The sequence below is a fragment of the Pan paniscus genome, chromosome 14 (assembly GCF_029289425.2).
Source record: "Pan paniscus chromosome 14, NHGRI_mPanPan1-v2.0_pri, whole genome shotgun sequence".
NCBI classification, from domain to species: Eukaryota; Metazoa; Chordata; class Mammalia; order Primates; family Hominidae; genus Pan; species Pan paniscus.
The window spans coordinates 78,573,127-78,598,632 of record NC_073263.2 but is presented as its reverse complement, the minus strand read 5'-3'; the positions used below and the strand labels follow the sequence as shown (position 1 = coordinate 78,598,632).

At 38.6% G+C, this 25,506-nt stretch overlaps 1 protein-coding gene across 1 annotated transcript; it reads left to right on the top strand.

Annotated features, from left to right (window-relative positions):
- The first annotated feature begins 2,242 nt into the window (after positions 1–2,242).
- Positions 2,243–24,199, top strand: FBXL3 (F-box and leucine rich repeat protein 3). The gene is made up of 5 exons (XM_034936813.3): positions 2,243–2,511; positions 7,518–7,866; positions 10,663–10,785; positions 13,807–13,978; positions 21,659–24,199. Exons 2-5 carry the CDS (start codon positions 7,519–7,521, stop codon positions 22,300–22,302), a joined length of 1,287 nt encoding a protein of 428 aa, XP_034792704.3. The 5' UTR covers positions 2,243–2,511; position 7,518; the 3' UTR covers positions 22,303–24,199.
- The last annotated feature ends 1,307 nt before the right edge of the window (positions 24,200–25,506 follow it).

Here is a 25,506-nt window from a genome sequence, read left to right as displayed (position 1 = left end):
AAAACTGTAAAGGTCATCAAAAACGAGGAATTACAAGACGGTATTTAAGGAACTACTGCAACATAATCTAATCTATCCTGATCATTGGTGTACCAAGGCTGGGGTGGTGTGGGAATAGTCTACACCATTCTACGTGGTGGAGGGGGTACATTGTCTGTGGATAATTTAAAACAATAATGAAGAGACTAATTGTTCATCTGCTTTTTATTACCACATGCATTGGCAATTCCAAACAGGGTCAGTAATAAATTATTTTTCCCAGTTGGATCAATGTGCTCCACACTCATCCTTTCTCCCACCTACCATGCCACTGATCTTGATGATACAATTGATAAATGTAAATAAGTACTGACTGATTAAAAAATAAACATGTTTCTTTTTTCAAAAAAAAGAGGTGAAATAAAATATTTGCCAATAACAGGGAAGAAAAGGGGTATTCAATAGGTCAAGTGTGCCAAGGTCCTTGTCTTGTTTAGGAGGAGAATAGATCATAATGGCGAAAAAAGAAAAAAAAGAACTATGATTGGAATGTGATATAACCGTAATGTGATACAATATTAACGTAATGCAACCTATGCTCATCATGTTTACTGAATTGGTTTAATGTACTTTGCTGATCATTTATACTGTTCACCCAACTTTAAATAAATGGGCCTGTATTTGACTTATTTGTTTTTCCTTAATAATTATCATTGTCCTTCTTAGAACTTCCTATTGTTCCTCATCATCCAGTCACTGAGGGACCTAAACAAATGTTGCAGTTCAGGCAAATCCACACTCATGCTACTAGAGGCTTTGTACAGTTTGATTCAGTGATCTGACAGCTGGCAGGCCCTTAAAAAACACCGAACAAACAACACTGGCATTTCCCCACATTGAATTCATTTTATTATAGAAACAGTCTCACTCTCTCACCCAGACTGGAGTGCAGTGGTGACATCATAGGTCACTGTAACCTCCTACTCCTGGGCTCCAGCCATCCTCTCGATTCAGCCTCCTGAGTAGTAGCCGGGATTACACCAAGCTCGTCTGATTTTTTAAAATTATTACTCTTCTATTTTTTTGTAGAGACAAGAGTCTGGACATATTGCGCAGGCTGGTCTCCAATTCTTGACCACAAGCAACCCTTCTGCCTTGGCCTCCCAAAATGTTGGGATTACAGACATAAGCCTGTACCACTCCTGGCCTCACACTGAACTTCGACGTAACTTTATACATGGTTTCCTAGCTCAATTTCTTGAGAAAACGGGAAGAACGGAGAGCTCCCTGGGCACCACTGCTTTTCAGTGTCTTACACATGGGTCTGAGTGTTCTAAGACATCTTTGAATGGAAAACTACTTTCTTTTTTTTTTGGAGGTGTAGAGAGGAATGGCGCATGATTCAACTTAATGATATTGCACCTAAGAATGTTTCTAACTGTAAGAAAACGCAGTATCAAAAAATCCAAACTTTAAAACAAGTCAACTAGGTAGCAGTTACAAAGATGCCTTGATTTACAAAAGGATTCACCAGAGGTTTTCTTTTCAGCAGCTTTGTAATCCTTTACTTTCCCCATTGCGTTTCAAAAGCTATTTACAAACTTCAGGACTCTATTTCATAAAGCAAATGTCGTTTTTAAAATGTAATAACTCTAATACTTTAGAAATATTGGGAAATACAAATATTTGAAAAACAAAAACCATGTGCAATCCCAGCGTTAATACTCTCACTATTCTGGTACATTTCCTTGGCATCTTTTAAGCACCACTTATGCACATCGATGCGCGGGTCTTCGGAGACTGTATTTAACTCCTCGGTTTCAGGCATCCGGGGCGGCCACCCGCGGGCCGCGGTCCCCAGCAGGCTCCGGCGAGACTCCTTCCTTTCTTTTTTCTGCTCCACCTCCCTAAACCTTCCAGTTTCAGCCACAGATAGTCTCTTCCACATATAGCTAGCTTCAGCCCTCCCACATTCCATCTCAAAACAACAACAAAAAATCCCCTTCAACCGGGAGTCACATCTCTGGCAGGAAAGCAGAGGCTCGTCCCACAGCGAGGAGACTGGGGCGGCCGCAGCGCGCGCTCCCGCTTGGGCGCGGCCCCACTCCCGCCGGGCTCCGCCCTCCCCGCCCCCTTCCCGCCCCCTTGGGCGGGGACGCGCCAGGGAAGCGCGCGGCCGCGAGCCCCGGGCGCCATTTTAGACTCGCTGTTTGTGGCCCAGGCGCAGGAAGCTTACGCGGTGGCAGCCGCTCGCTGAGGTAGTCTCTCGCGGCGCCGGGGATCCCTGAACACAGACAGCGCGGGACCGAGAAGGAAAGCTTCTTTCTGGGCAGCCAGAGCCGCAAAGGTGGAGCCGCGTTGGCGCCCTCTGCGGGACCAGCGCCTCGGATGCGGGCGGAGCGCGGGGGGCCGCGGCTGCGGGAGCGCGAAGCGGGGGGCCAGGGGCGCCTCATGTGAGAGCCGCGGGACCTGCAGCCGCCGCCGTCCCCGGAGCACGGGGTGGTGTGTGGGGGAAGCCGCCCCCGGCAGCAGGTAACGGCGGAGGGGCAGGGCCGAGCCCCGCTGCGACGGCGGAGCCGGGGAGGGACCGCGGACCGTCTGTGGGCGGGCCGGGGTGGGGTGGGGGGGGCGCGGGGGCCGGTGCGCGCGCGGGCCGCTCCTCAGGAGTGCCGGGCGGGGCGCGGGGCGCGGGGCGCGGGGCGCGGGGCGCGGGGCGCGGGGCGCGGGGCGCGGGGCGCGGGGCGCGGGGCGCGGGGCGCGGCACCCAGACCTTGGAGCTTGCTTGGGGGCGTTTCCCCGCCGTGCCTGCTTCCAAACATGTCAACAAGGCGTGGTGCGTGTGCGGTGGCCGCCTGCAGCCTGCCCGCGACGCCGCCGCTCCCGGGTTCGCCGCGGCTCCTGCCCGGCTTTATGACCCTTGGCGGGGGCTGGTGACAGGCACCATGGAGCTCGCACTCTGTGGGCTCTCCCGGCGTCGGCTACGCCCGTGCTGGTAGCTTGAGCAATGAGGCACTGAACTGTCAAAGCAGACTGCCCAGGGTGGGGCGCATGAGAAATGTCAGGGGAAGCCAGTCGGTGGGGAGGTGGCGCAGGGAGGAGGGGACGCCCCCGCCGCTTAGCCAGGCGAAAAACTTGGTCAACTTGTGTTGAGCGGATTCGCGTCTGCCTTTGGCGTGGGCAGTCCTTTAGGTGGGGTTGCAGACAGGGGTCAGGAAGCAGCCCAGTAAATGGTCTGTATCTCCAAGCTGAGAGGTGAGAGAGATCATTTTTATTTTGTCGTTGCTAATGATGTCCAGTTGAGTGACCCAGATTTTTTAATTAGAATCCTCCTTTTCTAACTTCAAAAAAAAGTAACTTAGTTTCTGTTATCTCTGAAATATTTATAAAAATACCATCAACTATCAGTTATCTATCTATCTATATGACCTGTAGACAGATTTTCGCCACTGTGCGCTCTCTAAGCATTTAGTTGTGAGTTAACCTCTTTATAGTGTTTTATTCTTGTAGTTCAGCCAAAGAATGCATATTAGTTTGATATTAGTAAAAGCAGAACAGAAAGGAACTGTGATGCCAAAATAGGCTTTTTAGAGTTAACTACAAATGGGCATTTAAAATTATTGCATGCCCAGTGTAAAAGTGCCTAATACAACGATGCACACGGCTAGCTGTTCACTTCCGGTCTTCACCTAATGAAGTTGACTGCTTCTTTCAAAGTTTTTTTTTTTTTTTTTTTGAGACAGGGACTCACTTTGTCACCCAGGCTGGAGTGCAGTGGCGCGATCTCGGCTCTAGCGATCCTCCCACCCCAGGCTCCCTAGTAGCTGAGACTACAGGCATGGGCCACCATGCCCAGCTAATTTTTGTAGAGACAGGTTTCATCGTGTTGCCCAGGCTGGTCTGGAACTACTGAGCTCAAGCGATCCGCCCGCCCTGTCCTCCCAAAGTGCTGGGATTACAGGCGTGGCCCACCGCGCCCACCTCGAAAGTTTATGGAACATAGAGTTAGTTCACTAACTCCTTGTGCTGCTCAGCTACTCTGTGGTCTTTCCTCAGTAGTTTGCTGTTTAGCAGTTTGTAGTCATATCAGTCCCTCACCAAAAGCTGTGGTGGCCTAAGTTGCATTATTTGGGGCCTAGAAGCTTTGCAGGAAATTAAACTGCCAGAGCCCTGAAGAGGCCTAGTTTTGGTGCTCTAGATTTCTAGAGCCTAGAATGTCTCATTGACGTTTTATAGTACACCTTGGTTCTCCACACTTCTTTTCAAATATAGGAGGTGTTTTCACTTTGACAAAAGTAGGAATTATAGGGTCCATTGATGTAAATTATTTGCAGGCTGGAAGATGCTCTGAGATGTTTAATTTTATGTATAGCAGAGTTTCATGTGTAAATAGATTTAATAAGATACTATTAAAGTAGTGTAAATTTTTTCATACATAAATGAAATCAACTTGGAAAAATTGACATTTAAAATTTTAAGTGTCCACTCACTTCTGTTATTTTCATGCACAAATGAGGAGAGTGCAGAGGATATTTTTATTGGAATTTGGCCTTACATTTTTTTCCTTTGCTTAATGCACTATAATTGTAACATAGACATATTACGTATGACAATTAACAGACTTAATTCAGCTATTTGTAAACTGGTAAGTTCTTAAAATAGGCTTTGGTGATCATATAGTGTTTTTATATCTAGATCAAGAGATACTGTCCCTTAGTGTTGCATACTGTTAAAAAAAATTTTGTCAACTTCTTTAACCTGAACTTGGAAAGGTATTTAAGTACATTTTATTTAAAACAGTACTATAATAGACAAAAGAAAGTTTCTATTTTTAGGACCAGCAAAGTATTTATTAGCAAAGACTATTATGTGAATAAGGCTACCATTTTATTTTTGTTTATATATCCATATACTCTAAAGTAAAATGAATCATTCCGTCTTTAAGTTGTCTAGTTCTGGTTTTAGAAGATTGTTCTCCAGAAACAGGCAATCAGTATTCTATAATAAGGTGTAGAAATTGCAAAGACTGTCATTCTTTTTTGAATCTCTGTATCTCAAAATTGTGAGTAGTTTTAGGTGGTCAGAAGAGAAATTATAAGCTCTGGATAGCAAACACTTTGTTCTTTGACCCAAATTTTATATACTAAAATTAAAGTAAGCCTTCAGGGTAAGTTAAAGCAGAAAAATGGGTCATAATAACAGTGTTATCTCAGCCTCTAGTGAGGGATTATTATTAGAAGAGACTTAATATTAAAGATTACAGTGTAGATTATACACTTTTCTCTAAACTTATAAAAAAAAAATCTATTCTCAAGTCACACATAATTTCCAGTCTTCCATCAGACTACCTTCTTGCTGTCACCTCTGTCATTCTATTTTCTCTCTTGTTCTCTCCCTTATCAGTAGGGTATACGTAATATATTTTATTCACATAGTTGGGAATAGGAGCGGTGAAGAATAGGCAGTTTATTGCACATATGCTAAGACGTCTTAGACTGACTTTCATGGCATTAAGGTCAGAGGCCTCTGCCATTCTCTTTTTACTCTCCAGCCCTCAATCCTCTTTCACAAGTTTTGCGAGGTACTGGGTGGAGAAAGTCTGCAGAAACATTTGTTTTACAGTAATGCATATGCATATCCTTCATCTCACACAGGAATGAGAAATTCTTTTATGCTGATAGGCCAGAGGAGTGTTGGAGCAACAAGCCATCTTTCTGAAAGATTGTGACCCCAAATTTAGGTCGAAACCACTACCCTGCCAGAACTGTTCTCTAGAAACAAAAGTATTACAGGCTCTGAACTAAGTAACTACCAGTGAGTGGTCTGCAGCCATTTAGTTTAGAGCCTGCTATACTTTTCCAAAAAGTCCGATTACACGGTAATGCATTGATAGTAAAAGAAAATGTGTAAAACATAAAAAGGGAAGAGATGTTTGCCAGAAAAAAAAATTACCTGTAATCTGCCGTCTACTGTTGGTTACTATAATAATTCAGTGAGTCTACTTCCAGGGTGTGTTTTCTCGTACACAAGCTCACTTGCGCTGTCTCTCTGACACACACACACACACACACTCTCTCTCTCTCTCTCCATTTTAAAGCAAAAATAGAGTCGGGTGTGGTGGTGCATGCAGATACTCTGGAGGCTGAGGTGGAAGGATTGCTTGATCTCAGGAGGTCGAGGCTGCAGTGAGCCATGATCGTGCCACTGCACTCCAGCCTGGGTGACAGAGCGAGACCCCATCTTGAATGAGTGAACGGAATGAATGAATGAGTGAACGGAATGAATGAATGAATCATTCTCTGCCTTCTGGGTAGTAACCCTGGTTTTTAGCATGTTGTGTACTTTAATGTCGTTAATGCTGGACTGCTTTCCTACACAACAGTCATATCTCCCCTTTGAAAAGCCTTAATAGTATTGCATTTCTCACAGAAACCCTGTTTTATTAAACTCATTTTGGAAATTTAAGCACAGGAATATCAAGTAATTTGCTCAAAGCCACATAGCCAGTGAGAGGTAGAGCCAGAATTCAAACCCAAGGAGCTTGGTTCCAGAGCCCATTCTCTTTAGCCATAATACTGTTTTGCCATGAAAAAACTATCTTTCAAAGAAACTAATGGAATGAAAGTGCTAAGAATACATAGAATAAACAAATAGGTATAATTCAGAAACACAACTTGGGGAAAACAGTGCAATATTAAGTGATGTGTTTGAAGAAGCAGCTACATTCCAGACCAAACAATTCATAGTAGGGGTGGTTTTGCTTATTTTAGGCAGAGTTAAGAAATGTCTGGCAGTAACACATAGCATAGCCCAGTGCCTGTCCGTGGCAGGGGGTGATTTCAGGAAGAAACTGTTGCACCTCAGATCATCAGGCATTAAGAGTCTCGTAAGGAGCGCACAACCTAGATCCCTCACATGGACATTTCACAATAAGATTCTCACTCCTATGAGAATCTAATGTAGCTGCTGATCTGACAGGAGGAGGAGTTCAGACTGTAAAGCTTGCTCACTTCCTGCTATGGGGCCCAGTTCTGGTCCTCAGGCCAGAACCACAGGACCCCTGTATAGACTATTAAATGTGGAACATCCTCTCTGGAGGTTCTTGGGACCCTGGTTGGCCTCGAATTCAAGAACAAATATCCTTAGGTGACTTTTAAGAAACCTTTACAAAGTATCGCTGTAGGTTCCCTTTTATATTCATTTTAGTTAAGTTGACCACAACTTTTGAAATATAAATTCTTAGCATAGTTTCAAAATCATAATACTCTTTCTCCCATGTAGTATATACTGTATATTATACTGATAAATGTAGATGTTTAAAAACATGCCAAAAAAGTGTAAAATTTATAAAACCATTGTTGGCCTTCATTGGCATTTTTCATAATAGTTTGTTTTGGTATTCTTGAATTACTGATCCAGTTTTTCCTGCATGTTTGTGTTTGTGTATATAAACACACATCTTAGTGACAGAAGAATGAATTTTGAGTTTATTTCTATTCAAAAGTTGAGTAGGAAAAAAACTGATGCATTTTTCGGAATAGGATGAAACGAGGAGGAAGAGATAGTGACCGTAATTCATCAGAAGAAGGAACTGCAGAGAAATCCAAGAAACTGAGGACTACAAATGAGCATTCTCAGACTTGTGATTGGGGTAATCTCCTTCAGGACATTATTCTCCAAGTATTTAAGTATTTGCCTCTTCTTGACCGGGCTCATGCTTCACAAGTTTGCCGCAACTGGAACCAGGTATTTCACATGCCTGACTTGTGGAGATGTTTTGAATTTGAACTGAATCAGCCAGCTACATCTTACTTGAAAGCTACCCATCCAGAGCTGATCAAACAGATTATTAAAAGACATTCAAACCATCTACAATATGTCAGCTTCAAGGTAATATTTTAAATCCTTCTTTTAAAAAATAAAGTATTTTTAGTGGCTTTGTTTCCTAAACCAGTACATCTTCTCATGCCTTTAAAATATTTGCTTTTTCAGGGAAAATGCTTAAAAATTTAGAATTATTGTATACCTTAGAAGCTGTCACAAAATAATTATTATATTTGATGGAGCTAAATTACTCTATTAATTATTAATAATTTCTTAAAACAGCAAAAGCAGCCACTAAATAAGCATAAGTCATTGATAAAGCTGTGAATTACATTGAATTATTGTGAACGATTTTGAGGAAGAAGAAATATCTAATAAAGTAAAAATTGGGAGATTATAATTGAGTAGAACTTAATTGCTATTTCTGTCTAACAGGAACTTAGTGTTACTTACTGATGGCTTTTTGAAATAGGATCTTCAAATGAAAAGGAAGCATAGAAACTTTATGTAGAAGATTTAGATGAATATATTTTAGAGAGAAATAGAAAAAGGTACATGGGAGAATGCCAAAGGGAACTGTTTATTTCTTTTTGTTGCTGGAAGGAAGGTATTGGAAATCATGCAGTGATGAGATAAATGAAGTGGGTGGCTTTTTGAGATATCCGGAATAATTTAAGAAATCATAGCTGGATGTGGGTACCTGTAGTCCCATAGTCCCAGCTTCTCAGGAGGCTGAGGCGGGAAGATTGCATGAGCCCAGGAGTTTGAGGTTGTGTTGAGCTATGATTGTGCAGCTGTACTACAGCCTTGGTGACAGAGCGAGACCCTGTCTCTATTTAAAAAAATAAAAAATCACAGTGGTTTGTGTGAGGCTTGTCATGTTTTGTTTGGGTGATGAATAATGAAATATGGACATGTTTACTGAAGCTTTAAACACCAGATTTTGTGGTAGCAAATAACTTATTGAAAAAAAAAAACAATGCATGAATACTTGATTTATCTGGATGTAGCAGTTGCTGAATAGTCCAGGCTAAACCTAGGCAGAACAGTAGTTCTTAACCCAGAGCTTCTGGCCATAACTAAAATCTTGTCTTCCCTCGAAGAATGTAATTTCCTCTTAGGTGGAGATTACCTGCTTATTCTCCCATGTCTGTCCAAGGAGGAGGAGAGAATTGGTGGTGGGAATGGTTGGATATGTTTTCGCCTTTTTTTCCCAGAAAACTGCACAAAGGCGCTTAGGCCACTGATTGCCAGGTTTTACAAATAAAAATGTAAGATGAGTATTTAAATTTGAATTTCGGATAATCAATGAATAATTTTTAGTATAGTTACATCCCTTTTAATGTTTAGGACATCTTCAATACTAAAAAATATCTGTTGTTTACCTGAAATTTAATTGGTGTCTAGTATATTATCTTGCGATCCTAACTGGGGGCAAGGGTAGGGGGATCAAACAAAAATTCAGGACTCATCCCCATACCCCCAGGGAAGAAGGCTAAAGAGGTTTCTGTTTGGTTTTGGTTATCTTTGAGTTGTGTAAGAGTGTTCTAATGGTAAATTGTATACAAAGATGAGTATAATACAAATACATTCCTCTGATAGGTCTTAAAGTCCAGTTCCACCTAGTAGATTTGCTGGGTCATTTTTATAGCCCTGTGATACAATTCAGGTGTATCTAGTATAACCCTCATAAAATCATTTGTGCAAAAGTTGAACATTTTTATTAGGGTTTTTTTTTTCATTTTCCTGAGGAAATAATTTCTGATTTACAAAAAAGAGTCACATCACAGGATTCTTCTGGGCTCTCCTGATAGTCTTCACTGATTATAGATCAAGGAGGCTTATAGTTAGAATTTTTAGTCTAGAAGAGTGGTTCTCTAACTTTATGTGCATCAAAATCACCTGAAGGGCTTGTAAAGCCAAAAATTGCTGGTCCCACCCCCACAGTTTCTGATTCAGATGGTCTGGGTTGGGTATGAACATTTGTTCCCATTTAAGTTCCCAGGTGATGTTGATGCTGCTAGTCTCAGGGACCACATATTATCTATAAGTAGCTCTGAAACTAATATAATTAGCACATTAGTTTTACAATCCACTCTTAACATTTTTGGGATAAAGTAGTGTATATGAATCTGGAAATTAATAATATCCTTTTAACTGTTTTAAGGTGCTTCCCAGGAAACAACTAACTTTTTGATGGATGAACTCCTTTTTACATCCTTGAGGGATTTTTTGGCCCTTTATCCTTCCCTTAGGAAATGTCTTTGCAGAAGTATGTGTGAGAATAGCTACATCTTATTTAGTTTAGATTTTCATGCCTGACTGGTCCAGTACACTCATTTTACTTCACATTCATCTTTCCATTAATAACATTAATGATGAATCCCAGGTTGTGATACACCTGAACATTTTGAGTAAATACTCAGTTTCTATTGCATACCATAGACACTGTATTTACATCTATTATGTGATCCACTACCAAATACATAATTATTTTTTAAAGACTATAAATTGATTTATTCCATTAGTTTATACAGTCACTTTGGAATAAATCAGTGTAAAAGCCAACATTAAATATGTCTCTTATCATAATGAAAGCTAGGTCTTGTCTTGACAATTGCCCTTATACTTTTTCAGAGAGACTTAGAAAAGGCCAAGTTGGAGGTGAGGGTGGAGGGTGGATGATTGAAAGAATATTCTTTAAGTTATAATGCAATAAACTAGTAATGATACTTCTATAAAATGAATATGTGTACAGAGAAATATAAATATATACATGAGTAATCTTGAAGTCTGGGTATTTGGGGAAAAAAGTAAAAAAATAATAAAATATTCATGAGTAAACGGTGTTTCTTTTCTAAGGTGGACAGCAGCAAGGAATCAGCTGAAGCAGCTTGTGATATACTATCGCAACTTGTGAATTGCTCTTTAAAAACACTTGGACTTATTTCAACTGCTCGACCAAGCTTTATGGATTTACCAAAGGTATCTGCTGTTTTTGTTTTATTATCTATTACTGAGAAATTCAGTGAAAATCTAATCTTTTTTTTTTTTTTTGTATTGACAGTGTGAGTATAAGGAAAGTTATATATATACATAATGGAAAACCAGTTACTATTTAGGATGAAAATAAATAATATTTTTTTAAGCTTTTTTTTTTTTAAATCACCATACTTCTAAATTGGTATGGTTAAAGAAATTTACAGAGGCGTCTATAGGAAGTATTAAAAGAAATTCAGTAAGTAAAATAGAGGCAAGCATATTAGAAAAAAAGGGACACATAGATACTCATTTTGGGGCTTCCAGAGCAGGTTGGTGAAGTTAGAATCAAAGAAAAGTAGAGAGTGCCAGTATTGAGAGCAGGTATAGCTTCTAAAATCTTTTGGCAAATGTTCTGGAAAGATTTAATCATGACCAAAGTTAGTATCAGCACAGTTTAGATTAATTTACAGACTTAAAGACATCCTTTCTTTGGGTGAAAAGTTAACATATATTCTTATATATATTCTAACATGATCCTGCATATAATCAGAGATCGTGTCTCTCTCTCACAACTATTCTCTTAAAATACAAAAATAAGAAGGGTGCATTTTTAGAAAGGCAACTGGTAAAGGTGTCTGAATATGTTAGCTAATGGTTAATAGGTTAGTATCCAACAATAATTTGATATTTTTTTCCCAGAAGACACTGAAAACTAAAATATAGACACCCTTTTAAGTATCTAGTAGTTTAATGTACTAGGATGATTGAGGAGGGAATATAACTAAATTGAATATATTAACCCAAGTGGTCGTTTCAGTGGAATGTCTGTACCAAATAAATCACCAGTTGATGTCAAAGTCTTAATTGATTTTGAAATATTTTCATTACATATGTATATTTTGAGATAAAATGTTTTTCTTCACATATAAAATAAGGGAAGTGGGCAGGAGAATCTGATTATCTTAATATTTTAAGATCCTAAGTACAGAAAGATCATTGTGGTACTCCGACTTAATGTGTAAAAATCTTCTGAATAGCCTCCTAAATTTTGGATTTCTATCCCTTTTTCAAATTCGGGGTGATTCTAAGTCTTCTCTTCCTGTGAGCAGTCCAGGTGATTCTGATTAAGATGGTTAAAGGAACTCACGCTAAGAAATACTAGTTACATGGTATAGCGCCACCTTCAAGCTTGAAATAGGAAATGAAACAATCTGAATTGATTTTTAGTGTACCTACCATAGCTAAAATACAAATATACATACTGACTCATATGGTATGTATGTATACCATATTAAAGGATATGTTGAACATAATTTAATTTTCTTTTTTTTCTTATCACTATGCATATATCTAGTACTAATTTGGGAACCATGAATGGAGCTAATGGAAAGAATGCTTCTTCCCTTATTAAGTGAGTCTAGGATACTTAATAACTGTTTTTCTTTTTTTCTTTTCCTTTTATGGCTTTGGTAGAAGATTGAAGTAGGGCGTTGCAATATTTTGGAAATCCCGAGAGAACTGAAGAGAACATAGAAGAAATGTTTTTGTCCAGAGCTAAATTGGGGAAATGGGGAAAGACGTCAGTGATGCACTCATTAGACTGCAAATGAAATATGTTTGTACAAGATATAATTGAGTTTGATATGAAAATATTAGGAGAAAAATATTAACATTTAAGTAGTTAAATAGTTTATCAAAATCTAGTTAACCAGTTGTTTAATCACAGTAGGGAAAAAGTAAATTAGGGAATTGTGATCAAGAAGGTAGTGTTTTGGTTGGGTGTGGTAGCTCACAGCTATAATCAGAGTACTTTGGGAAGCCGAGGCAGGAGGTTCTGTTGTGGCCAGGAGTTCATGATCAGCCTGGGCAGCATAGCAAGACCCATCTCTACAAAAAAAAAAAGTTAGCTGGGTATGGTGGCTCACACCTGTAGTCTTAGCTACTAGGCAGGATGAAACAGGATTGCTTAAGTTCAGGAGTTCAAGGTTGTAGTGAGCTAAGGAGTGCCAGTGCACTCCAGCCTGGGTGACAAGAACAGTACTCTGTCTCAAAAAAAAAAAAAAAGTAATGTTTCACTATACTTTCTTGGCTCTTAGCCTGCCCTTATCCTTTTTCACTCCTGTAGAGAATTTATAAAGCTAACTGGAGCATGAAGTTGGTTTTGTAGAGAGGAATGTGTTAGACCATGTATTAGCCTTTCTTTACTCTCCTAGATTCTTTGCCCGGTGGTTTCAACTCATATCTTAGCTCCGATTGAGAGCTGCATACTTTGAGAATGCTTTAATTCCTGTTTGCCTACATTGATTCCTTTAGATCAAATCCTGTCCAACAGATATATACGTGTGTGTGTGTGTGTGTATGTGTGTATATACACATATGTACATACATACAAATATACACATATATGATGAATGATACTCATTGGTGCTTTTGTGGATCAAAATACATTAAAATAGAAGACTTGAAAATATTGTAGATAACATTTGAAGGAGTTTTAAACTTGGAATTTTAAGTATTATTTTGATTGTTTTATAATCAAATTTTCTATGAGTTTTCATATCTCAAATGAGTCTGTCATAGATTTTGAATAAATTATTAATTAATGATGGTGTTAATAGTTACTATTTAGTGGTCATAACTATCAAACAGAAAAGAAATGCAGTTTAGTGTTATAGAACACTAGGGTTTCCAGATATGGCAAAATGAAGTGTCTGAGAGAGATTCTCATCCTGGGTTCCAGAATTCCTCTTTTTACTTACCAGTGGTTTCTCTGATTTAGAGACACTTATCCTGAGGCTTGAAATGCTTTTTTCCCCCACACATAAATAGACTCTTCTCAAAGATGACAGATAGTCACCTATTTTTACCATATTCCCAACAACAGAGTGAAGGGATGCCACCCCTAAAACATTTACAAAATATTAATATGTCATTATGGTTCAGATAAACTGTAGTACTAGGAAACCCCTTGATTCTCATTTCTAAAAATTGAAATAATTTTTATTTTTTTTTTTTGCTTTTCAGTCTCACTTTATCTCTGCACTGACGGTTGTGTTCGTAAACTCCAAATCCCTGTCTTCGCTTAAGATAGATGATACTCCAGTAGATGATCCATCTCTCAAAGTACTAGTGGCCAACAATAGTGATACACTCAAGCTGTTGAAAATGAGCAGCTGTCCTCATGTCTCTCCAGCAGGTATGTTGTGTTTTTTGCTAGACACATTTTAGTAAAATGCATTGCTATGTTCAAATTAGAAAAAACTATGATCATTAACCTTGAAGGTGGATTAATATGACTGCTTCATCTCTTTAAAATATTTTTAATGTAGTAATAGAATAGCATAAGTTCTGTAGGGTTACTAGCCTAGACACTGACTTTCAGCTTATTTTCTAATCTTATTTGATAAATTTATGAATAGCACATGCTAGAAAATGAACAGGAAAAAAAAGAGGAAAGGACAGTATGAGGTCAGCCTGAGGTGCCCCATTAATTACAGTAGAGTTTTTTCTCATTGTAGTTGAGCTAATAGGGTAGATTTTGAGTCGGAGCAGTCACATAATTGCTTTTCTTCTCACTATGTAGAGGGAGAAGAGTTGTACTAAGTTGTACAACTAAGTTGTACTAAGTTGTACAACTTAGTTGTACTAAGTGGTAGCCTTAGATTTTGCAAGATGATGTTTTTCCTAAGTTGAATTTTGGAGCCAAGAACCCATCAAATGCAAGAAGAGCATTATAATAGCTCTTTCCAGTTTCTCTTATATAGGATTTTCTGAGCATTACTACATTATTCAGTTTGAGATTACTTAAATTCCAGGTGGTTTGTATTGAAAAGAGAGTATAAACCCTACTACTGTATTATACTACTGTCTGCTGTTTCATTTCTGACTCCTCCCACTATTGACAATGTTTGCTGATCCTTTAGCTGTGTTATTTGGGAAACCTGTTCTTTAAGGTATAGTGACAAATCTTTGATCTTTACAAAAACACTTCCAACCTTCTTGCCATCGCCAGAGGTCAGCCTTCTCCCAAGAAATGATTCCATTTTAGATGGAGATTGCTTGCTCATTCTCCCAAGTCTCCTTGCTCATTCTCTTTTCTCCCACAGGAGACTCCTGGTGATGAGAATGGCTAGGTCTATTGTATTTTCTTAGCCCTCTCTGCCACTTACAGATTACCACTGAAGCTATTATAAAACAGAAGTTAAGAATAGGCTTTGGCAGTTAGTTCTTATATGACCTTGATTACATTTTTATATTTACTGTATAGCTCTGCTCTCAGAGTAAAGTCTGTACTTCCTGGCTTCATAGTGTACAAGGTCCTTTTGTATCTTGACCTCCACCTGTCTCTTGCTGGTCACTCACGTGGAGCTTTTACTTGGGTCCTATGGAACTACAGATTTTTGTTTGTTACCTTTGTTTCTGGTTGCTCAGTACACTTTACCCTGTGGAATACTTGCTCAAATGTTTTAACTTCCCCTTGCTAACTCCAGCCAGCCCAGGCTTCAGAATTCAGCTCAGATGTGATCTTTGTTGACCTGCCTGTCAACGTAGGAGAAGGGAACTTCTCCTTTCTGGTTGAGATTTCCCACCTGTGTATTTCCAGAACACTCTGAACATTATTGCTAGCATTTAACACATTGTATGAGTCTTTATGTCTCTGATTTCTCTATAAAACTGTGAGTTCATAGTTCTCTTTATTCTGGTATATTCTGTGTTCATTCATTTTTATTAAATATACACAACAGTTCTGATAGTATATTATAAGCTTACCTGATCCCACTTAATTGTGGGATCCGCCCAATGGGTTCACCTTGTCCGTTGCCCAGACAGAACCGATTTATCAAGATGGGAATTGCAATGAAGAAAGAGTAATTCATGCAGAGCCGGCTGTGTGGGAGACTAGAGTTTTGTTATTACTCAAATCAGTCTTCCCGAGCATTTGGAGATCAGAATTTTTAAAGATAATTTGGCAGGTAGGGGCTTGGGAAGTGCTGATTGGTCAGTTTGGAGATGGAATTATAAGGGGTCAGAGTTAGGTTTTCTTAATGTCTTCTGTTCCTAGGTGCCATGGCAGAACCAGTTGGCCCAGATTACCAGTCTGGATGGTGTCAGCTGATCCATCTAGTGCAGGGTTTGCAAAATATCTCAAGCACTGTTCTTAGGTTTTACAATAATGATGTTATTGCCAGGAGCAATTTGGGGAGGTTCAGACTCTTGGAGCCAGAGGCTTCATGACCCCCACATTGTAATTTCTAATCTTGTAGCTAGTTTGGAAGTCCTGCAAAGGCAGACTGGACCCCGGCAAGAAGGAGGGGTCTTTTTGTGAAACGGTGGTTACCAGTTTTGTTTCAGAGTCAAACCATGAACCGAATTCCTTCCTGAAGTTAATTCGGCCTATGCCCAGGAATGAACCAGGGCAGCTTAAGGGTTAGAAGCAAGATAGGGTCGGTTAGGTCTGATTTCTTTCACGGTCATAATTTTGCAAAGTTGGTTTCATAATGACTTTTGGACTAGTTCTTCAGGAAAGGAAGGGAAGAGAAAGAATACTTTTTAATACAGCTGGGCACGTTGGCTCACGTCTGTTAATCCCAGCACTTTGGGAGGCCGAGGCAGGCAGATCACGAGGTCAAGAGATCCAGACCATCCTGGCCAACATGGTGAAAGCCCGTCTCTACTAAAAATACAAAAATTAGTTGGGCATGGTGGTGCACGCCTGTAGTCCCAGCTACTTGGGAGGCTGAGGCAGGAAAATTGTTTGAATCCGGGAGGCGGAGGTTGCAGTGAGCCGAGGTCGCACCACTGTGCTCCAGCCTGGCAACAGAGCGAGACTCTGTCTCAAAAAAAAGAAAGAACACTTGTAATACTTTCTATTTGAAGAGTATAACCACGTAAGATTTCAGTTGAAATTTCATATTTACATATTTTCTATCTATCTTTTGCATATTTGTACAGTTTCTCTAAGTTGAAATTAGGGACTGTATTCTACTTTCCTCACTGAACATTTAATCAATTTTCTTTCATTTCCTATAGTTGTTATAATTGTCTGTAACTGGACCTCTAGGTTAGTTTGCCTGTTGCTTCCTTAATATTAATAATCAGGTTGAACTAATGAACATTTAGTTACTTAGTTCCCTATAAAGCCAACATTGCATTATAGTTCTAAAGTTGGACACTTGTTTTTACCTTTTTTGCTGTGATTAAAAAAAAAATTGGCTTATAGCAGTTTGCTTGTATTAATTTCTTCCTTAGGGTACATTCTTAAGAAGTGGAAGTCCTAGGACAAAGGTCTTTGTGCTTTTTGCCATATTTTTTTTTCCAAATGAGTTGTATGAATTTATAGTACCACCACTAATCACCAATTTTTTAACAGCTTTATTGGCATATAATTCACAATTCTCATTTAAAATGTACAATTTATTGATTTTTAGTGTATTGGTAGAGTAGTGCATGCATCACCACAATTTTAGCACGCTTTTATTATTCTAAAAAGAAACCACATACCTCTTAGCTGTTGCCCCCAAAACCTCCATCCCAGCCATCCCTCGATAACCACTAATCTATTTTCTGTCTCTGTAGATTTGCCTGTTCTGGACATTTCATATAAATGGAAATCTACCTTTTGACTTATGAATAATGCTGCTGTGCACATTTATGTACAAATTTTGTGTGGACATATAGTTTAATTTCTCTTAGGTATATACCTAGTGATCATATAGTAACTCCCCATTTGAGGTAATGCCAGGCTGTTTTCCAAAGCTGCTGTGTACCACTTTACATATCCACTAGCAGTGTCTTCTAACACTTATTTGTCTTTTTGATTATAGCCATCCTAGGGGGTGTAAACTCATTGTGGTTTTGATTTACATTTTCTTGTTGACTAATGATGTTGAGTATCTTTTTTTTTTTTTTTTTTTTTTGAGACAGGGTCTCACTCTGTCGCCCAGGCTGGAGTGGAGTGGCGTGATCCTGGCTTACTGCAGTCTGGACCTCCTGGGCTTAAACGATCTTCTCACCTCAGCCTCCCAAGTAGCTGGGACCACAGGCATACACCATTATGCCCGGCTAATACTTTGTAATTTTTGTAGAGATGGGGTTTTGCCTGGTTGCCTAGGCTAGTCTCGAACTCATGGGCTCAAGTGTTCCTCCCACCTCAGCTTCCCAAAGTGCTGGGATTATAGGCGAGAGCCACCGTGCCTGACCTTGACTGTCTTTTCATGGTGCTTCTTGGCCATTTGTATATCTTCTTTGGAGAAATGTCTATTCAGATCCTTTGCCTGTTTTTTTTTTTTTTTTTGAGACAAAGTCTCCTTCTTGTTGCCCAGGCTGGAGAGTGCAGTGGCGTTGATCCCGGCTCACTGCAACCTCCGCCTCCCGGGTTCAGGTGATTCTCCTGCCTCAGCCTCCTGAGTAGCTGGGATTACAGGTGCCCGCCACCACATCCGGCTAATTTTTGTATTTTTAGTAGAGATGGGGTTTCACCGTGTTGGCCAGGCTGGTCTCGAACTCCTGACCTCAGGCAATCCGTCCGCTTTGGCCTCCCAAAGTGCTGGGATTACAGGTGTAAGCCACTGCGCCCAGCCCCTTTGCCTATTTTCTAATTTGGGTTATTTGTCTTAATTTATTGAGTCGTAATAGTGCCCTAGTTTTATTTTACTTTTGTCACTGTGTTATGTTTTTAAATACTTGGAACTATGTTCTTACTGGTACATAACTGACAGCTATACACAAAGCAGCTTAAACCAACACCCATTTATTTGCTCCACTGTTCCGTACATTAGAGCTGTAGTTAGGGCTCAAGTGGCTTCTCTGCTTAAAATCTTAAAAGGCTGAGAGGAAAATGTCAGGAAGGCTGGGCTCTTACCTGGAGGCTCTGCAGAAGAATCCACTTCCACGCTCATTCAAGTTATTGGCTGAATTTAGTTCCTTGTGATTGTTGGACTGACATCCAGTTTCCTTATTGGCTGTCAGCAGGAGGCTGTTAGGGGGTCTTTCTGCTCTTAGAGGCTGGTTGTGATTTTTCTTTTTTGGCCCCCTCTAGCTTAGAGCCAGCAATAACACATTGAGTCCCCTTTGCATTTTGAATCTCTCTGACTTCCTCTTCTGCAATCAGCCAGAGGAAACTGCTTTAAAAGGGGCTCATATGATTAGACTAGGACCATCCAGATAATCTCTTTTATATGCTCAGCTGTACGATATATCATAATCATGGGCATGATATCTTATGGAATTCACAGATGCTAGGCATTAGGGTGTGGGATCTTGGAGGCCATTTTGAGAATTACGCCTGCCACAACTGCTTTTGTAGTTATTAAATGATACTGCAAAGTTTCTTTCATTTGAATTGTTGGTTACCATTTCCCATGTCTGTGTGTGTTTTTTTTTTAATTATTATTATACTTTAAGTTCTGGAGTACATGTGCAGAACATGCAGGTTTGTTACATAGATATACATGTGCCACGGTGGTTTGCTGCACCCATCAGCCTGTCATCTACATTAGGTATTTCTCCTAATGCTATTCCTCCCCTAGCCCCCCAACTCCCGACAGGCACCAGTGTGTGAGGTTCCCCTCCCGGTGACCATGTGTTCTCATTGTTCAACTCTCGCTTATGAGTGAGAACATGTGGTGTTTGGTTTTCTGTTCTTGTGTTAGTTTGCTGAGAATGATGGTTTCCAGCTTCATCCATGTCCCTGCAAAGGACATGAACTCATCCCTTTTTATGGCTCCATAGTATTCCATGGTGCATATGTGCCATGTTTTCTTTATTTAGTCTATCATTGATGGGCATTTGGGTTGGTTCCAAGTCTTTGCTATTGTGAACAGTGCCACAGTAAACATACATGGGCATGTGTCTTTATAGTAGAATGATTTATAATCCTTTGGGTATATACCCAGTAATGGTATTGCTGGGTCAAATGGTATTTCTAGTTCTAGAGCCTTAAGGAATTGCCACACTGTCTTCCACAATGGTTGAACTAATTTACACTACCACTAACAGGAACGTTCCTATTTCTCCATATCCTCTCCAGCATCTGTTGTTTGCTGACTTTTTAATGATTGCCATTCTAACTGGCGTGAGATGGTATCGGAACGGAGATGTGCTTAGGTTACCTTGAGTAATTAGAGTATATTTCAACGTACATAAAATAGCCGAGCGTGGTGGCGTGTGCCTGTAACCCCAGCTACTTGGAAGGCCGAGGCAGGAGAATTGCTTAAACCAGGGAGGCGGAGGTTGCAGTGAGCCAAGATCGCACCCCTGTACTCCATCCTGGGTGGCAGAGCGAGACTCCATCTCAAAACAAAAATAAAGTATATACCTACTTTGTGGAAAACAGAAACTTTGTGGTTGCTGAATACTGAGACATTACTCTCTTTTCTGGTGACTCATTCTGGTAATTCAGTTTATCTCTTCGGATAATTCTAATGCCTATCTTTTCCCACTGTTATAAAGCTATGGCTTATTGGTGGCCTCTGTCTTGTCATTTCTGAAGCAGTAGTTAAGTGCATGGACATAAGAGTCACTTAGCCTGTGTTTGTATTGCAGCTTTGCTATTTTTAGCTAGCTGTCTCCACTTCAAAGTAGAAATAATACTTTTCCAGATTTTTAAAATTATTTGTGGGATAACATCTAGTACCTGGCACATCATACTTGTAACATTTATTGTTACATTTATTGTAATAATAAATAGATGAAAATACGGTGTATGTTTTCTTGTTCCTATCCCTGTTTCTAAACATAAAGAAGAAATGGATTGAATGGGTAACTTACCAGGTAATATAAGGTGCCTCTTTGGGGTAGAATTCTTATAGTAGGCCGGGTGCAGTGGCTCACATCTGTAATCCCAGCACTTTGGGAGGCCAAGATGGGTGGATCACTTGAGGTCAGGAGTTCGATACTATCCTGGCCAACATGGTGAAACCCTGTCTCCAGCAAAAATACAAAAATTAGCCAGGCGTGGTGGCATACGCCTGTGGTCCCAGCTACTCAGGAGGCTGAGGCAAGAGAATTGCTTGAACCCGGGAGGCAGAGGCTGCAGTGAGCTGAGATCACACCACTGCACTCCAGCCTGGGCTACAGAGTGAGACTGACTCAAAACAAAAACAGAACTCTTATAGAGAGATCAAACATTGACCTTTGCAATGTCATCTGTTGCTAGGATGATAGTTTTGGTAAGTTATAAAGCATGGCACCCTAAGTATAGGGAATCATCTAAGGGAACTGCTTTCTGGGTATGTTAGAGCTTCGAAAGTCATAGTGAATATTTCCATTAATGTGAATTGAGTAGTTATTTTTGACATACTTAATTAGTGATATCTTGGTATTTTTTCTTATAAGTTTAATAAGCTGCTTATAGGCTATTAGCAATTAGACTTGATCATTTGATAGAATCTTTAGTTTGTAAATGTTTTATTACCTAATTCATAGTTTTATATGGTTCTATCTTACTCTGTTTTTATTAGGATTAGGTTTTGAACTTCAAAAAATGTCCTTTGGCCTCCGTCACAGTGGTCCTGTAATTACCTAACCTATAAGTTTAGTGTTAGTAATAACTTTTTAAAAATATGGCACTGTCTGTGCATTACTGGAATGCCCTAACCTTAGTGATGATGTATTTTTTAAATGACAGAGTTAACTGAGTTTTATTTCTTTTTAATAGATGGGATTTAGAATTGGTTTCATTTTCTTGTAGACAAAATTAGTAATAGATTTTAAATGTTTGTTACTTCCCTTCTAATTCAACTATGCAAATTTTAAATTATATAGTTTTGTGGTAAGGGAACTGTGACAAACTTTTGTGGGACATGTACTTGATTGAATTTTTCAACAGATAAACTTTTACAAAAACTTGCAAATAATTTTTTTTTTTTCTTTCAAGGTATCCTTTGTGTGGCTGATCAGTGTCACGGCTTAAGAGAACTAGCCCTGAACTACCACTTATTGAGTGATGAGTTGTTACTTGCATTGTCTTCTGAAAAACATGTTCGATTAGAACATTTGCGCATTGATGTAGTCAGTGAGAATCCTGGACAGACACACTTCCATACTATTCAGAAGAGTAGCTGGGATGCTTTCATCAGACATTCACCCAAAGTGAACTTAGTGATGTATTTTTTTTTATATGAAGAAGAATTTGACCCATTCTTTCGCTATGAAATACCTGCCACCCATCTGTACTTTGGGAGATCAGTAAGCAAAGATGTGCTTGGCCGTGTGGGAATGACATGCCCTAGACTGGTTGAACTAGTAGTGTGTGCAAATGGATTACGGCCACTTGATGAAGAGTTAATTCGCATTGCAGAACGTTGCAAAAATTTGTCAGCTATTGGACTAGGGGAATGTGAAGTCTCATGTAGTGCCTTTGTTGAGTTTGTGAAGATGTGTGGTGGCCGCCTATCTCAATTATCCATTATGGAAGAAGTACTAATTCCTGACCAAAAGTATAGTTTGGAGCAGATTCACTGGGAAGTGTCCAAGCATCTTGGTAGGGTGTGGTTTCCCGACATGATGCCCACTTGGTAAAAACTGCATGATGTAGGGCATGATGAATAGCACCTTAATTTCAAGCAAATGTATTATAATTAAAGTTTTATTTGCTGTAGTTCTGATATAATTCTACTATTTTGTGGCACAGAAATTTGATATCTTCAGTCAGTATATGTAAAGATTGTTTATCGGAAGACCCATGAATGAGTTTTGGTCAGAAAACTCCACTTGTTTCCTTAGTGTAATAGCAGTCATATCTCCGAATTTTTTTTAATGTGGTTCAGATGTGAAATAACCAGTTATACGTATTAAACAGTTTACAGTCTAAAGGAAGCAAAACCTATATGTTATAATATCCAAGAAGTACTAATAGGTTTTCTGAAATGTTATATTCTCTATGCATTTAAAAAAAAATGTAAACTTGACATTTTAGGGTCTTCAGTTACACATACACCTGTTATAAGGTGTTTAATATAGCTCAGGAAAGTGAGCATTTTGTGAGAAAAATGAATATATCGTATCTAATGGAAAAGATTGGATGAATGTTCTCAAATGTTACAAAGCTGTTTAAAGAAAAAGGTATATATAAGTAATCGGAACACTTAGAAAACTGATAGATGTCACACAGTGGTATTATAGAAGGATAATACAGAGCCAAGATCAAATTAAAAGACAATAAATGGAACAGAAGGGAGGCAGTGTTTAGCTTTGTATAAACTTTTAGGTTTGCTCTGTAATCTGCTAAACCATATACATTCTTTTCTGATATGTTATTATGTATGTGGCACTTGAGGCACTGTATGTAAAATAAGGAATGCTTGACTAGTTCTCCTTGGTTTTATCTTTGTTTAAGCTAGCTTTAAAGTATTAAACAATAATTGAAATGAAAAGCTTACCTATTTTAAAAAGCCAAATTTAAATAAATATAGAACTTTAAAATGTTTATCAGGTGTTTCCATGAAGGAATATTAGTTTCCAGTAAATTTTAGTGATGGCTCACTCACTTTTCTATTTTGGAATTACATAGTTATGTAAGTAAAATTTTTAAAAATCATAAAGGGAGCACCATTGTACAGTCTAGCATAAACAGCAAATTTTAAAGAGGACATATTTAAGTTCATAATCATATTTTTCAGTAAATATTGCTCAGTGAACTGGAAAACTTTAATAGAAAAATGTCTGCAGTTTTGTGATTGTTAATTTGGTTAAACCGATATTTTATATTATTTAAGTTAGGTAACATTTTATATTACTTTCATATGAATAAAGGTAATCCATTGCATTGTAGAGTCTATAAAATGTTGAGTTTTTTTAGATGATATAAACTTTGATTCTGGGCACTAGTGCTAGTAGATATTACTACCCTCCTGAGGGAAATCAGAAGTGATTTAACCCCAATGGAATACATTAATTCTTCAAGCGGCTCTTTTCAGTAGTGTGACTTTTAGAAAGTATCTCAGTAGTTAAGGAAGCTAACAGTCTTAGATCTACTTTTAAAACGGATGGCCTTCTTAAGAATAAAGCAAAAGGTGATTTTCTACATAATTTTTGCTTTCCAAAAGTGATGATATGCTCTCCTACAGCAACATATGAGAAGAAAAAAGGCTTATCTAGATTTGAAAATTAACAGCAATTATAGTCATATATCCCCTCCTTCTAAATAGTAAAAAGCTCTGATTGTACAAGAATTACCTGTGCTAGTCAAGTTGTTGTTTTTCCTTGAACAACTTTGGAAAAATGGATTTGACAGTACATAATCAGTTCTACTAACCAAAGCTTGTATTTGCAAATTTACTTTTTGTACAAATTGAATTATATAATGCTTAAAATACTTTGTCAGTTTATAAGCAAAATGCATAGTACTTAATTTGTTTATACTGTAAAGTATATGTTAAATGCTTTTATCACTTTGAGAATAAAAAGTTACTAATGCTGTTGTATTTTACTTTTTAAAAACTACACAAACATTTGACTTTAAACTTAAAAATGTTTCAAATCCATATTTGATGGATATAATATTTAATATTAAACAATGTTTATGATAGACTCGCCTTTTTGAAGATACAAGGTTAGGCTCATGGAACCTATTCTAGAAATAAGCTCTGACGCCTAAAGAAATAGGAAATTTAAAACCTACCATGAAGTATAAATTTTTAAATTTTTATACAGAAAATAATAGGTTCTTTCTGCATTCAGAATGAGAACTTATAAAACAGATTATTTAGACATAGAATCAGTCTTTAAGGGTCCTTGAACCCAACCAGTCTTTTTAGAGATAAATGTCTTTATATAAATTAGAATAGTTTTTCAACTATTGAAATTATTTTCATTGTTTTACTGGCTTTCAACTTATCTTGGTAATTTGGGCTGTTGTAACCATATCAGAAAAAATAGGTATGATTGAAGATTAAGTCAGTTTAGTGCATTTTAAGAACTTTAGGCTGAAAGGAAGACGTTCGTGTGAAGAAGGTTCAAGCCTCCACTAGGTCCTTTAAAATTTTTTTTTTTACACTAGGTCCTTTAACACACTACAATTAATTTCTACCCCACACATAGATAGTAATGAGCTTTGCACAGACTCCAACCCCAGTTTGTGGGGCTGGTTTTAATTTTACCAGGCAGGAAAATTCCAGCTGCTTGCTGACACTCAACTTTAAAAAGGGCACAAAGCCTTTTACTCCGAAAGTGAAGTAAGAGCTTATCCTTAGAATAATCAGTCCAATAAAAGGATAAATAATCCTAACTTGTTTTAAGTAGGAGACAAAATTTTGAAAGGAAGGTTTGAAGAGCAGGAAACTACTTGGATAATAAAGGGTAAATATGACGAAGATGCTGGAAACACTTTGGCCAGCCTGTTTGCCTTTGTGAACAGGGAAAAAGCATGTGTGTAGTTTTGGAACATCACTCTTTGTATAGCCTGCCAACTATTTAAAAAATAAAACATCTTACAGGAACTATAATTCCAGGTAATTCATTAAGTGACACCACAGCAGACCATAAAACTGGATAAGACTTCCTAAGACTTGATTTTTTTCTCCAATTTTTAAGGAGCCACCAATATTGAGGGTTCCAAATAAAGTTTAGTAGGTTTCTTCACTGTGTTTTCCTCTACATGCAACAATATATTAGATGACACTTTGTGGGCATACTTACCTAATTTTGTGCCAGATTAATGAGGAGATATATTCACTCTAAAGCCCTAGTCAGACTAAAAATGTATAAATTTTATACATCTACAAC